The sequence below is a fragment of the Etheostoma spectabile genome, chromosome 7 (assembly GCF_008692095.1).
Source record: "Etheostoma spectabile isolate EspeVRDwgs_2016 chromosome 7, UIUC_Espe_1.0, whole genome shotgun sequence".
NCBI classification, from domain to species: domain Eukaryota; kingdom Metazoa; phylum Chordata; class Actinopteri; order Perciformes; family Percidae; genus Etheostoma; species Etheostoma spectabile.
Genome location: NC_045739.1, coordinates 17,038,277 through 17,053,978, shown reverse-complemented (window position 1 = coordinate 17,053,978; position 15,702 = coordinate 17,038,277). Strand labels below are relative to the sequence as shown.

The following is a 15,702-nucleotide window of genomic DNA, read 5'->3' as shown; positions in this document are numbered from 1 at the left end:
GACCTTTAGGGGGGCTCAGCCCCTAGTGAGAACGTGGCCTACATGAGATGTTATCATATTTACATTATGCATTAATCTCTGCACACCCATTACTCTCTGTGAAATATCTCACAAACTCTTCACTCAACACATACATCAGTAAAACAAGCGGTTCCTGAGTAATCCGGTTTTGAAATCACAACAACATTTCTACATGGTCTCCAAAATTATAATATATTCTCATGTAAACTATTTATGTCAGCACAGACATTTTTATAAATTGCTTAGCCAGTGTATCCCACCACAATGATTATTATATTGCCAGATTCCAGACAATCCCACTTACTTATATATTTATCCCACTTACAAATATTAATATATATTTCTACTGGTATGCTTCCTAGTGACATTAATACAAAAATATGAAGAAAAACCGTGATTTTGTCGATGGCCTGGCACCGCCCTCCTACGTACTTCCTTTCAATTTTCATTTTTACTTCAGCACACCATCTGGGTTTGCGGTATATTCACGGGTTTTATCCGACCAAGTAATTGGCGGTCCAATCAGTAAACAGAGGGAGTGGCTGAGAACTATGACGTTGAGGTTCAGTAAACTTCGCTGAGTTCTATACTAATGGCGGCGAACAAAGATGCGAGCGATACCATTCGGTCCGTTGTGGCAAAGCTGCCGAATATCCAGAATTTAAAGCCCGAGCAGGAAAAATATTTGCTGAGTCTTGTTGGTGGTCATGATGTTGTGGCCCTCCTCCCCACGGTGTTCGGGAAAAGTTTGATCTTCCAGCTCACTTCGTTAGTGGTGAAGGAGTTGGCTTAGGCTAACGCTAGCAATGCTAAGCTGACGTCCCAAACAAACATTAGCAATTGGTTATGGCAGATCCAGAGTGGCTCTGGGCGGATCCAATAGTTTTAAACTTCAACAGAGGCTGATGTACCAGAGTCTGGTAGGACCAGGGTACCTGATTGATGCATTTAAACGTTAAAGGTGTTTTAAACAATGTCACGCGTGTTTTAGGCTACAACATTTGTTGTCACATACAGCAAACCTCTCCTCCCTAGCCGCGAGCTGCCTGTCCCCAGAACACGCTTTAAAAAAACTTGGTCTCTGTAGACAACCCAGGGTCTACAAACAGCAGCAAAAATAAACTGTGCCCACCTGCACCACAAAAAATACACAAACTGTGTTCCAGCGTTCCAGCCAATAACCGACAAAAAGGATTTGGGGGTGGTGGGTTAGTGCATGGAAGCACAGAAGGGAGGGGACAGGTTAAGGAGGAGGGAGGGGCAAGCTAGTCTTGTTTAGTTTGAAAATACTTTGAACGTCAACAAGAAGTAACGTCACCTAACATTGCTTAGAGCACCTTTAAGGGGAGCATGCCCATGGACTATTAGTATTAGTCCTTTTGGTGCCTTATTCCCATTTTGTCTGGTCAATTTAGCTAACTGTAAAGACGGCTAAAAGAGAAAGGGGGGCACCGGTAACGCTAACAGAGGTGTAATGTTACAAATGGCCGCTGTTCTGACTCGGGTGCTTGGGTCTGTTTCCCAACAGTTCAGTAAGCTGCTGTTAGCGTCCTTAGTGACTGAAGCCTTGCAGCGTCGGGAGACTGAGGCAGAAGACAGGGGTGTGCTAGCTAGCTAAATTACCATTAGATAGACAGTTAACGTTACTGGTGAATTTTTGGGTTAGCCCAGAGTTGTTTGGCAGCTTTTTTTGGCAGCAAATGTTTACAGGGTCAACTGGTCCACTCTTTGAGTTTTAATTTATTTGAGTAAGATTTTTGCTGGGAGACAGCAGCTCCATTGATTTTTGGTAAGCTGCCTAATGTCAATTTACTGGAATATTTACACCATACCGGTGTCAAACAATCCAAGGAAAAAAGGATTCCATTTGGATACTTGGTTTGAAGTGAATCAGAATCGATTGAAGAAAGCATCTCAGCCAATGAATGAAGCCGGAAAGCCTGTGAAGTCCACAATCGCCCCTTTCAAACACAACAAAGAGAAAATAGCCAGTGTGATTGTAATCTTTTCAAGAGTAATGTAGCCATCAAGTGTCTCATTGCAGCCTTTGTCTCTGGAGCGCAGAGTTGGACTGTTCTGAATTCGCCATGAATATCAAACCGGTGGCTGTGGTCTTAAAAGGAAGCTTAGGTCTGTGCTGCTCACAGCCCCAGAACATGAAGAGGATTAGCCAGCTAACCATACCTCCCACTGACTCCCAATGATTATAGCTCGGCACTGTCAGACTTCATTACATTCCCCCTTTACAAACTTACTTTCTAAGTACTGCAGACATTTTCAACTTCTGATGGAACTAAGTTTCCAAATAAGGCCACTATTAAGTACCATGATGAATGTCCTGTCTGTTATTTTAACAGTTGGAAAGAGACGAGTGAGTAGTTGCTGAAGTATGCCATGGAAGATATCACCTGATATGTGCTGAAAGTGTTGGGCTGTCAACTTCTGATTTCTCTAGCTTGTGTTTAAGTGACATTTTTTTCACTTCAACTTTTGTTTTGACAACTGAATAGGGACAACATGTGCACGAAGAGTATCTGTATCTCTTTTATCCTTCTGCGTAAAATCTACGCTGTTGCTACGCACGTAGGTACATGAAGACACAATCCTACGCAGGACCCTAAGCCATAGCCTGACGTGCACCTCTCGAAAAATGTAACTACACGTTGCAGCGACGCACGTCGCTCGGCAGTAGCGTTGCATTACCCCCTACTCATTTCCTGGTTCTCCTTCTCAATGAACAACATGAAATCAAGGAGAGGGTTAACTTTTCCTGCTACAGATTTCTCACCGTGGTCAGAAAGCACAGGGGAGACACTTTGTTTCTCTCACTATGACTCTAGAGTCAGTACTCACTCCAAAGCTAAGTGACCTCACTCTCTTACTTCGCACTCGCTCTACCACACACGCACGTGCCGGCCCGATGCAAATACCAGCGCACAAGTATAAATATCAGGCCACTTACGTAGGCTACGGCGAAAGCTCTGCGTGGAGCCTCCGAAGAACCATAAACAAAGCAGCTCCACTATTGATTACTGAATTTCATACAGTTCTTTACAGAGCTGCACAGTAAACGTATACACCCTACACATTTCCACCAACACAGATTTTTTTCTTGTCTGAAGGGAGCACATATTGAACAAATGAGTGATAACAAAGGACAACAGGTAGTCTGACTAGAGTTGTGTGAAGAAAAAAAAACTCAAAACCCAAAATCGGTGTAATGAAGGAGAAATGACACAGGCACAGGTGAGCTGAAATTCAGATCAGGGGTTACAAAATAATTCTCACTTAAGGCACAACTCACCAGTTTTTCCCAGGTTGGAGGCATTTTATCATTTCACATAACAGCAACAACAAGCTCTAAAAAGTTAATGACATTGCAGGGAAGGTGATTGGAAAGTCACGGAATCAACTTAGCAATACATCTGACAGCGCTGCACACAGAAAGGCTAAACATAAAACTGTAGACACCTCACACCCACTACACTCAGAGTTTAAGATGCCCCTGTCCCATAGTCGGTATAGGATCCCAAGGGCCAGCTGGAACATACAGTATACAAGATTCTTTTATTCCCTATGCAATTCAGGCAATGAATGCAAAATGACTACACAAAGTAACACTTGTCATTTCATTAGATTTGCTCTCTTTTATTATTTACTTATATAATGCTACCTGCCCATTTGTACTTTTGTGTGTGTGTATATATATATATATATATATATATATAGATAGATCTATATAGTATGTATTTTATTTTCAATTGTGTTGTGATTAGTATGTAATCAAAGGGGGGAATGTAATGGGAAAATTACATGTAACCAATGATTTCGTATTAATTATTCATAATAATATCTTCAATGCCTCTCAGAGGTTTGGTTCCTGTTCTGTCCTCAGTGATCTCTTTGTAGGAGACAACGGATATGTATGACTTTGCATTTTCCCACCAAGGATAGATGACGTGGAGCCTGACAGAAACAGTGCCTAGAACGGTGTTTATCATAGCAGGTCCCAGGTCGAGACCAGAGGCCATTCCAAGAGACCAGATGTCCTTTTTAACTAAGATAGAATGACCGGTCAAGACACTTGGACACGAGGGACAGATTCAGAAATACGTAAGAGCTCCAACTGTCTGCTGAGGTCCACTGATTGTTATGTTTGAGATTAAACTGGTTTCCAAACAAGGGTTGGTTTTCCTCTGGGGGCACTGCATATAAAGAGTGATTACTGATTGTATTTACCAGAATGTGCGGTGTACCTGTTACTCGTTTCATTGTGAACTGCATTCTCGTCATTTTTGTGATTGTTCTCTCGAGAAAATAATTAACTCTTTCACCGAATACCAAACTTTTAATCCAGTCTACAGCCTGTGTTTTATTTTTGTTTCAACAAGGTCTCTTCTTCATTTTTCAAATTCCTCCCTCGCTGAACAGAAACTTCCACAACAGTATGTATGTTTGTTGTTTTTTATAGTTTTGTTATGCGTATTCTATGGACCTTGCTTGGGAGAAGCCAAAGACAATTTTCCACTGATAAAGTAAATCTAATCTAAGGCAAACAATTTGAATTTGTAAATTTTATCAGCCAGCCATCTGCACCAACTGACCCAGAATTCTTACACATTTTCCTGCTTTGTGAGTTTTTTTTTTTAATCTTATCCTGATCATTTATCCCTTTAGACATTGGCCCAGAGAAGATTGATGTATGCATGCTCTTTAACAACCACATGCTGCTTCATACTACTGAAGTTCCACATATTCACATCTAGGAGTATCACAGAATCATTACAGTCCTCTAATTGTATCAACAGAGGCTGTCTACAGAAGTAACTGGGAGTCAAAGATCTTAAAACCTCTTAAAAGAGCATTTGTTACTGTAGGGGAGTGTATCACCTAATCTTGGACCTTACACCTTCCCAGTTATGTGAAGTCTACCTGTTGGAGAAGCTGCAAGGCCGGGAATGTTCTCATTTCCAGATATAAGGACATTCTCTGGAAGGAGGTGCATCACGGAAACCAGTGCGGGGTGGTTTTTTATCACACATTCCAAATGTGCTCCGTCAATAGCCTTCAGGATGCTGCTGTCTGCAGAAAAAGACATAACAAATGTATGTAGAACTGTTTTACTATTTCACATGCATTTCATGACAAACATTCATGCCACTTTGAATACAAATGAGTTAGATATGATATTCCAGCCCACCATCATCCCCAACCCACCCACAGAATCAATGTCCTTGATGCGTCAGAGTGTAATATTTCCCCAAAAGCAGTGAGTCACAGACAACATGAAACCTAATACGCAGACCATTTTTCAATATTCCATTTTGGTGTTGGTGACCTAGGTGCAATGTTCCATTACACCGGGAGCATCGTTTTCCAGGGCTAAACTGAAATGACAACCATTCAACGTGGAAAAAGCGCTCCTCCAGAAGAGCACTGCAGCATAGATGAGGCACACAGAATGAGCAAGGAGGTAGACATTGTCATCTTTCAAGCAGAAAAGTGACAACCCACAATTCCTGCCATCAACACAAAGCACAGACCATTTGGAAGGTCAGCAAAGTGGTGTTTGATGCGCCCTGTCCATCCATCTTCGTCCGCTTATCCGGTATCGGGCCGTGGGGCAAGCAGCTCCAGCAAGGGACCCCAAACTTCCCTTTCCCGAGCCACATTAACCAGCTCCGACTGTGGGATCTCGAGGCATTCCCAGGCCAGGTTGGAGATATAATCCCTCCACCTAGTCCTGGGTCTCCCCCAAGGCCTCCTCCCAGCTGGACGTGCCTGGAACACCTCCCTAGGGAGACGCCCAGGAGGCATCCTTACCAGATGTCCAAACCACCTTAACTTAAGGAGCAGCGGCTCTACGCCGAGCCCCTCACAAATGACTGAGCTTCTCACCCTATCTCTAAGGGAGACACCAGCTACCCTCCTGAGGAAACGCATTTCGGCCGCTTGTACCCTGGATCTTGTTCTTACGGTCATGACCCAACCTTCATGACCATAGGTGAGGGTAGGAATGAAAACTGACGGGTAGATCGAGAGCTTTGCCTGCTGGCTCAGCTCTCTTTTTGTCACAACGATGCGATAAATTGAATGGAATACCTGCTGCGCCAATTCTCCGACCAATCTCTCGCACCATTGTCCCCTCACTCGCGAACAAGACCCCAAGGTATTTAAACTCTTTCACTTGGGGTAAGGACTCATTCCCTTCCTGAAGAAGGCACTCCATTGGTTTCTTGCTGAGAACCATGGCCTCAGATTTAGAGGTGCTGATCCTCATCCATGCCATTTCACACTTGGCTGAGAATCGATCCAGTGAGTGCTGAAGGTCACAGGCCGATGATGCCATCAGGACCCCATCATCTGCAAAAAGCAGCGATGAGATCCCAAGCTCTGTAGGTTGGCTTTCTTCAAGCCTGAACACAATCATTAACTCTGACAGGGTTAGTGATTGCACCTTCAAAAGCATCAGTGACAATCAACACATAATCACTCCCATAGGCTGTTTTGACAAGGTGACAGTGAGCAATCTGAAGGTGAGAACTTATAGAAAGTGAAATGGTGGTGATATCGGATAGCATTTAAGTGCTGGGACGAGTTTTAGTTCATAATTATCATGCTGAACAGTGTTTGTCTAAAAACATTAAGATTGTTGCCAATTTCTGTAAATTCATAGGAGTATGCGGAGCAATTAAATATAAATATATTCAGGTATTCACGGTTCAGGAACAAAATACTGTTTCTAAGCTTCTAACATTTTAATGGAAACCAAAGAGAGTTTATTCAGAAGCCTTGCCATCTATCTGGCTTCAAGTTGTGTGGAAAAAATATTAATTTCCAGCAGGACAATCACCCTAAAAGTACATCAATGCAATGCCAGGTATGTGTGAAGTCCAAGGAAGAGCAGGGATTGCTGACTGTAAAGCTTTCCCTCCACAGTAACCAAACATAAACCCCCAAACATTTTAGGGAAAATATGAAACTAGAAAAGATGAGACACACTGTAAGACACAAGACACTGTTGGATCTTCCCAAAGAGTGCTAGAATAATGGGATTTTTTAAAAATCTGCAAACACTTCGACACCCGGGTTCAGGTTCAAGCTGTGATCAACATAAAATGATGGACAGACCAAATATTAAGAGTTAATGATGTTCAGTGAATAAGTAAATGCACTTTCAAATTAAACAATCTGAGAAAAAATAATGATAAAGATTTGTTTATTGTCACTTTTTTCTCATTATAACCAGCTAAGAGTTTTACTTTAAAGAACATTGCTGGATAAAAGACCCTAGATTGTTACAAATAAGTAGCCAACAAAGCCCAAATTATGGTTGTTTGCCCATTACTGTCCATGTAAGTATATATGGCCTTTAATGTACAGCAGAAAACCAAAGTACAACCATCAAAATATGCAGCTATAGCATCACAGTTCTAATAAAAACTACCCAACAACCCACAGTTTGGGGATATTGCTAAATGTAATCTACACAAGAGCAGTTTTCTCAATAAACTCAATGTATAAGCTTTTAAACATCAGTGCATTTTTCTTGGCCTACAAGAAAAACAAGTTTAATACCAGGAGTGTACTGTAGAAATAAAGTCCAGACTTCCGGGAAGAACGCAATTTGTTCAGATATTGCCCAATGGTAACTTCACAATAAAATTCAATTTTTTGAAATGATTCAATACATGAAGTTGCACTTGCAACAAACTGGTAAATCCATGACCCCTAACATAATGATGCTACTATGTTGATATGCATTCTTCAAAACCACAGAAGTAAACGTTTGTAATATTTTTACCAAGAAAATAAAAGCAGCAAACGTTGGGATCAGCTGAATAGCAAGATTGATGAGTTCACAGGAAGGATGGCTTGAATGTCCATTTCTGCTGTAGACAGCTTTTCATCAATTTCCAGGGCCGAACCAGTGCCTTTATCTTTAAAGTCAATAAAAGGGGATTGAGAATGAAAGAAGATGATGGAGTACTGTATATCGCTTTGTTGTCCTTCCCTCCCTGTCCATGATTCATCCCAGCAAAACCCTTTAACTCTCTCTAACAGTTAACTGACTACAAAAAAGTGCTCATGTCTAAAGATTTAAAAAAAAAATGGAAAAATGTTTTTGGGATATCTCTGCCGTTGCAGCACAGCTTTAACTCAGTTCTAAAAACGATTTCACTGGTGACAGCAGCTATCGTTGAAAAGGTGTTTCTCACGATGAAACAGAAAAACGTAGGGTGGGTATGAAGGGAGAAAAAGGGATGGGTGAAATCAAGCATAGAACTTTCTTGACACAGATGGTGCCCAGGTGTCAGCAACTTTTTTCATCATTTATTTTGTGTAATTCATTATACATCAAGCTTGGGTTTCAGTCAGATGTTCTGCTAAGATTAGAAAACTACCCCAAATTTTCCTTACAGCGGTGGTGTGTTACCTCTGAGTCAGTTGAGCAACAACTTGGCAGAAGATGTGAAATCATGGAAGTAGAGGGGGGGAAAAGAAAAGAAATGGCTCAGCATCACACAAACAGAGGCAGTGGTTTTGGGAGATGGTTGAGTGTGGAAGAAGAAAGTAATAAAGATGAAAACAAATGGAGGGATTTTTGAGAGAAGGTTTTACACAGGCTTTGTAAGGATTCCTTAAATTTGCTGCTCAAGATACGTACACGGTAGCACACAGATCTTGGACTACATCATAGAGTCTGTCTCTGTTAGCTGGTGGAAATGTTGGCCGAAGGTTCTTTGGGAAATAATTCAGCAAAAAGGTTTTGAAGAACTGTTTATAGTTTTAATCAATACTGTTCTATATCATTTAGGGGTGCATGATGTATCGACTTAATATCATTATTGCAATATCACATTGCACAATATCATATTGCGCAATATCATGTTGAAAGTGTCACAATAAGCATGCAATATTTTGTTAATTTTGTTTATTTTGTGGAGCGATGCATTTGGCTTAGTGGTGTTTGATTTAGAGCCCGCTTGAAACGCTATAATGATCATGTTTTATTGGCCAGTCACTGTGCCACTTGCACATGTTAGTGCATGTCGGCGCACGGGGCCACTACGTGATAAACCCCATGGAGCATACGACGTGACGTATGTGCATATTTCGACAGAGTGACAGTGTAAATGAAGAAATAGAGACAACAAAATGGAACTAATCATGAGTGCATGATACTACCCCAACAAAAACTTGTTGCAATTACTGCGCCAGAGCTAACCAAACAAGCCTCGCTAGTGAGTGTTTTTATGACAAGATCTCAAAGAGACATTTCAAAACTACCAATGCTATCACGTATTATTTGGCCAAAGATATGATGGCCATCCACACAGTGGATAAAAAAGGCTTCAAGAAGCTTCTGAATGAACTAGACAAAGGGTACCAAATTTCATCCCACACCTATTTCTCCCATGTAGCTATCCCGCAACTTTATGAAAGACGGTGCAGGCAGAGTTTGGAGTTGGATAGAGTGAATATTTATACTACATATATAAGTCTCTCGATGCACTATATTGTTATAAATCTATGAATATTGTTACGATGCGTTTTCCTGTAACTTTTGTAATTATACAGGTTTAAAAAATAAGGACATTTATATTGATATCGTAATATATAATCAATATTGCAGTATCACATTTTGGCAATATTGTGCAACCCTAATATCAATCAGTATTAGAGATGCACCGTATACATGAACGAACACACATAAAAGAACTGTTTAAATATGCTCAATATGAGCCTACAGTGGAACATATTCCAGGTGGAGGAGCCACAACAGGGCTAAGATGTTGTTTAACTTCCTTTTGTTTGTTGAAAGTTTGAATTTCACCCATATCGCAATAAAGCTTGGCGTAGGTGGAGAAAACAAACACTTACGTGGGTTGACTTTGAGTCAGATATGCAGGGCAAACCCTTTCTAAAAAGGCACCAGCAAACCTCTTTATCTTAGCCTCAGAGATGCTTTTTGTTATATCAGTAAGAAAATGTGTCACGGCACTACCTTTCTGTCCCCCACACGAAAACATACACACAATAAATTGATGCATCCATGGTGTTGCTTCAAATTAAGATGTGCTAATGTGAACACAATGTACCATCTGTTTGTCCTCTCATCACACTAAGAGGGCCCCAGAGCAGCGTTCCTTCCTTCTAATTCCTTTTTTTCTTTGCTGTACTCCTTCCACTCCACTTAGTTGGTCGAGAGGAGAAGCTTAGATCAAGTCAATGAGCTTACTGCCTGCCTTCGTGCTTGTTTCCTCCTTCCTTTTTGCCTCCCATCCTCTAAGACTTTCAAAAGCCCCAAGGCAACTTCCTTTCCTCTATCTTCTCTCCTTTTCCCATTTCCTGCCTCTTGACCCTGACTCCGGCTCTGGAAAATAAGAAGCTTTAACTTCTCTGTCACTACCACTCTATTTCTTTCTCCTCTAGTTTCACTGCTTCTTTTTCTGTTTCAAATCAGACTGTCTTGACTCTTATATTTCAGCATTTTGGTTTCTTTTGGTCCAAATGTTTTAGCAAACAACTGTGCGCACTAATCCATTTTTTGTGAAAGAAAGACCTTTGTCCCTTTTGCCCTCCTTTGTCATTGGCTATATAAAAACTAAGAACACTGTCAACAAAACGGTTGACAGGTTGATAGGTTGACATAAAATTTCAAAGCTAAATTATTATACCTGTTTAGATTTTGTACAGACATTTATAGTCACTGAAGAATGAATCATAACTCAAGCAAACCCCTGACTTTTTTATCTAGTGCCCATTTCAGGTCAAAGTTTTCAAGAAAGTTTGTGTTGACAATATATGATTTAACATTGATTGATTTCTTAGAATCTGAGTTACCACAAGGCTACACGGTACACTCTCTCTTTCCATTCATCTGTCTTTATTCCCACTGCGAAAGGGAACCTAGTGACACATTTTCAAAAAAATAATATATCACATGTATCTTTTGCTGCGAGGTTGCCATGCAGCAAAACAATTCTCAGTGGAGTGTGAAGACAAAGACCAGCAGACAGAATGCTGACCTACTCGTGTACTCCAGAGGACAGAGTACAATTACTGGCCTTGGAACGGAAAATAAGCTCCATTGTGTAAATGACATGGCCGAGGTTTGTTTGCTATTCTTATGCTACCAGACCAGGAAATTTCTTACAGTATTGACACAGTTTACACAATGCTAAATATGTAATTGGAAGCACTTTTAAAGCACTAAAGGCACAAGGGGACAAACACAAGCTCATGTTAGTCAATAGCCTGGCAATCAATATAAACTTCTCTCAACAAGTTTTTCACGATACAAAAGCAACAAAATGTGTCAAAGTTGTTTTGGCATTGGTCGTGAAATTCCGAAAAATCCAGATCTACTGTTTGTCACACTACAAAATCACAAAACATAGCCTTACTGAAGAGTGCTCTGCCTGGCCTCAAGCTGTACTGTATGGATGAGGCTATCTCAGACAGACTGTTGGTCCTTCAGATCATGTTTACACCAAAATTTACGCTGCATAAAAAACAACCTCAAAACAGTGGACTCAGCAGGGATCCCATCGCAGAGGGATCTTTCTGGTTCGTATTATGTGTTCTCTTTAATACCAGGAACATCATTCCCACTCAAACGCAGCCACTTGTGTTTCACACCAGGATATTTTCAGTCTTGGTGTGTTCATAGGATGCCATTTGGTATTTTTGATTGGTTGCCAACATTCAAGGGGGGAGCTCTTGCATAACATGAGCCAGTCTGAGGGCAGACGCCCAAGAAGAGAAAGGGAGAGTAAAGATTACCTGTATGTGAGTGGAATACTGCAGATGAATGCAAAGAGAAATGTTTTGTGGACTGATGAATTGGGAATTATAACCCTCATCCCAGACATATTTTGGTTTAGTTTCTGTCTTCATCAATTTGTTAACCTAAATGAATTGAAAACAACCAAGCTCTGTGTCCCTTTGTAGACATGAGAAGAAAACCGGAGTAAGCCGGCCCGGCCACACAGTCGGGTTTTTTTGGACTATATCTTTGCCATCAGCTTGTTTTAAGGCTATAAGGAAGCATGACGATGGTGGGTGATGCTTGCTATGCCTTGAATATGGCAGAAATACAGCCGTTTATAGTTTAAATTAAATTACTTTTTTCAATTCAACTCTCAACCCCAACTTCATTTGCATCACACTGAGAAGTAATGAAGATATTATTCCTATCCTGAGCAACAATATTTTCAAAAACAAAGTCGGGGAAACGGAATAAAGTTGAATTTGTAATAAATGAAGGATGAAAACAATGTCAGCCTCCGGGGCATGTTTTCTCATTATAATTATTTCACACAATCAGACATTAATGACCACCATAAGGAAATGTACTTATTTGACTCGAGCACAGAGCAGTTATGGATACTTACAAATTCATACTTAAAATGCTTCACATGAAGCATTAGATAGAAAGACTGTGTCCCATGTTGTCACAGTGGATGAGACTGAAAGTGAGTGAAAAAAATGGCCATATGAGCATCAGCAATATGTCCCTTAAAAAAGATTTTTGTTCCATTAAACAACAGGCATGCGGTTAATAATTCAGCGAGTATAAGAGTCTGTTTGAGAGAAGGTTTTCTAATATTCATGGGACATGATAGCCAAGACAGGAACTCTGGCTCTCACTGAGCACAGTGTTATTCATACTGTGAGGGACTACAGTGTTTTGTAATTCATAGCCTTGGTTTATATTTCAAGCGAAAACATATCTAGACAAATACTGAGCTTCAGTAGCAAACTCAACAATTCAAAAAGAACTCTCAAAGTCTAATATTCAAAGATAGTTCTATAATAGTTCTGAATTCCCCCAAATCAACTAACACACAAAGCAAGAAGAATAACCAATCTATCAAACTTCAGAAGGGATATCCACAGATATATTTATTAATTCAATAACTTTATTTATTAGTACCTATTCACTGTATATGTAATTGTTAGATATCATGCAGAGTGCTAGGATGTCTCTCACTCCGAGAGATTTTGACACAACTTGCAAAAGAAAAAAGAACACTATAGCTAAAACGTAATCTACAAAAAACACCCTAACTGGCCCGATAAGAAATATAATGGTCAATAACTCATTGACCCTGGCTAACTGGGAATACTTTTATTTCAAGCAAGGTTTTGTTTGCTTCAAATATGTGGCTGTCCGTCTAATCCCTTTTAGACTTCTGTTAAACCGACGTACATGCAGCTGACCCATCTTTCTGTGATGGTACCTTGCAGAGAATTCAGATACTGGACACAGAATCCATCTTTGTGTCATTTCACACTAGAGCTGGAGAAAATCAAATATCACAATATTTTAACCAAATACATCAATGTCGATATTGAAGCCCCACCCCAGGTTACACCAGACATAGACCCTTCAGACTATATGAAGTGTAACTGAACCATTGGTTTGATATTACATAGTGGAACAGCTCAGCTTGTTATAACATGGCAAACAATAGAACTGAGGGGTGGAACTGCACCCTTTATTGTCGACAGTGTCGTGTCATTGGGTGTAGCTAAAGATGACGTGGTGTTAAAATGAATACTGCCCACATGTGATGTGGCCCTCTCAGCTTCCCTGCTGGGTTGGGGGCTGTGGCTGTGGCTCAGCGGTAGAGTGGTTGCCTGCCAATTGGGAAGGTTGGTGGTTCAATCCCTGGCCCTGCAGTCCCATGTCGAAGTGTCCTTGGGCAAGACACTGAACCCCGAGTTGCCCCCGATGCTGCGCATCGGCATTGTGGCGGCGCTTTAAATAGCTGCGGCTCAGAGGCTCTCTAAAACTGCATTTTATTGCATTGTACCTGTACATGTGTAATGACAATAAAGTTGAATCTTATCTTATCTTATCTTTATTACTCCAGGGATAAATATCTAAAGCTAACAAGCCTAACAAATACTTACAAAACATAGTATAAGTATATAAAATGGTCCTTACAGTCAACACTGTCCTTCAGGTGGGGATGGAGGAGGCTTCTTGGTGATCCATTGTATAGATTCAGCCTAGAAAACAAATTGAAACCAACCTAAATGACAAATGAAGGCATGATTGAAGCTGCTATAGTTGCCAATTTAACAAAAACATGTGTCTAATGTTTAATTCTACAACTATGTCAACAACTGGGGTCTCTTAACCAAAATAGCTGCCTGACCTCCCTCTAAATTCGGCAGCAGACAAAAAGCATGCAGACAAAAATTTAATTGTTATGGCTTTGCTAAATATTATTGCAATGGTCAGGTATATAAAACAATCTAGCAGCCAAGGGGATGACATTAAAGCAGCAACCCCCACACCACAGTCATACCTGTCCTTCAACCATCTCATCATGAGAAACCTAATTAATACCTGGCTAGTGCAATAAACATTGGGCTAATCACCTTCTGTCCCCATCAGCAGCCTGAGCCTCTGGCCTGTTGGTAAAGAGCTCCAGGACAGTGAAGCCTCGCCCCAGGGCCTGCTGGGAGCTGCCTGGCCTTGGTGACAACAACACCAGTTCCAGAACCACCACCACACTGGGCAACCGCAGAGACGTATGGAAGTACAGGACCTACAGAACCACACAACACATGGAGTGAAGAAAGACATTGTTATGACGTCACCTAACAAGACGTTATCAATCCTACATCTCTGATTTGTTCAGATTACAGCTTGGATTTTATCTAATGCCAATGTATGTGATCTAAACTGTGGCATCTGCGGGTCATGGCAGCTTTTAAACCAAGTTAGCAAGGTACACAGTACATCTTAAAATGGTATCATTGTACCATATAACACTGATATTTAGCTTTGTTAACACACTGTCAAGATGTGTTCTGTTAAAAGTTTGATTGACAGCTGTTACACCAGCCCACAACAAACAGCACTAAACAGGCTAAAAGCACCAGGGTTTGTTTTACCCTAACCAAACCGGTTATGTGTTTAAGTAAATAAAACACCTTAAAATAAATTGGAAATTTTCTTTGGAAAAAAATTATATTGTTAGTAAATCATGTTATGCCTTGTTCTACAACATTTTGTAAAATGTAGTCAACAGATGGTGCAGTCCAGAAATAGTCAAATTAATAACGATCATATGCACATAGTTTTGGGCCCTTGATCCAGGGACACTGAGAACGAAGGTCTGAAAATAACACAAAGATAGCACTAATCACCAAAATTTAAAAGAACAAAAGAAGAACTGCTACCACCGAACCACATACCTATATCATGATATTCATGTATTCCAGATGACTAGTATCCTGAATTAACTGAATTTGGCTCCCAATGGCCACATCATTTAGTAACAAATCTTATAATATATATTTTATTATTTCAATCATAATTCTTTGATCATTGTGAAAAAGCTGCTCCTAGCACCTGCTACCACATTAAAAAAAAATTACTTGAATGAATGGACTAAAATGAAAATGACAAATCTGATTATCTATTAATTCTGAATGAGTGAAGTGAAACCCAATGGAAGTTATAATAAATCAAACAACTTGTTGGATTGTTTTCCTGATTTAGAAAGATTAAGAAAACCCTTTCTTTCATCCCATTGTTGTGCGTCAATCTCCATATTGCAGATCTCCTAAAGGAAGGAGCCTAAAATCCAGCATACTTGACTGAAGAGTGTGTGAGGTTGTATGTATGAGGATACTCTTTAGGATTATGTGGGG

General features: G+C 40.4%; 1 protein-coding gene across 4 annotated transcripts in view; it reads right to left on the bottom strand.

The window, feature by feature from the left end:
- Positions 1 to 15,702, bottom strand: part of nphp4 (nephronophthisis 4) — a 161,331-nt gene that overhangs the window by 121,713 nt on the left and 23,916 nt on the right. For all 4 annotated transcript variants that reach the window (XM_032519956.1, XM_032519960.1, XM_032519959.1 and 1 more), the window contains exons 4-6: positions 14,422 to 14,591; positions 13,982 to 14,046; positions 4,954 to 5,103 (exon numbers count right to left, since the gene is read on the bottom strand). In XM_032519956.1, the coding sequence (XP_032375847.1) occupies positions 4,954 to 5,103; positions 13,982 to 14,046; positions 14,422 to 14,591 (385 nt within the window). The remainder of the gene's footprint in view (positions 1 to 4,953; positions 5,104 to 13,981; positions 14,047 to 14,421; positions 14,592 to 15,702) is intronic.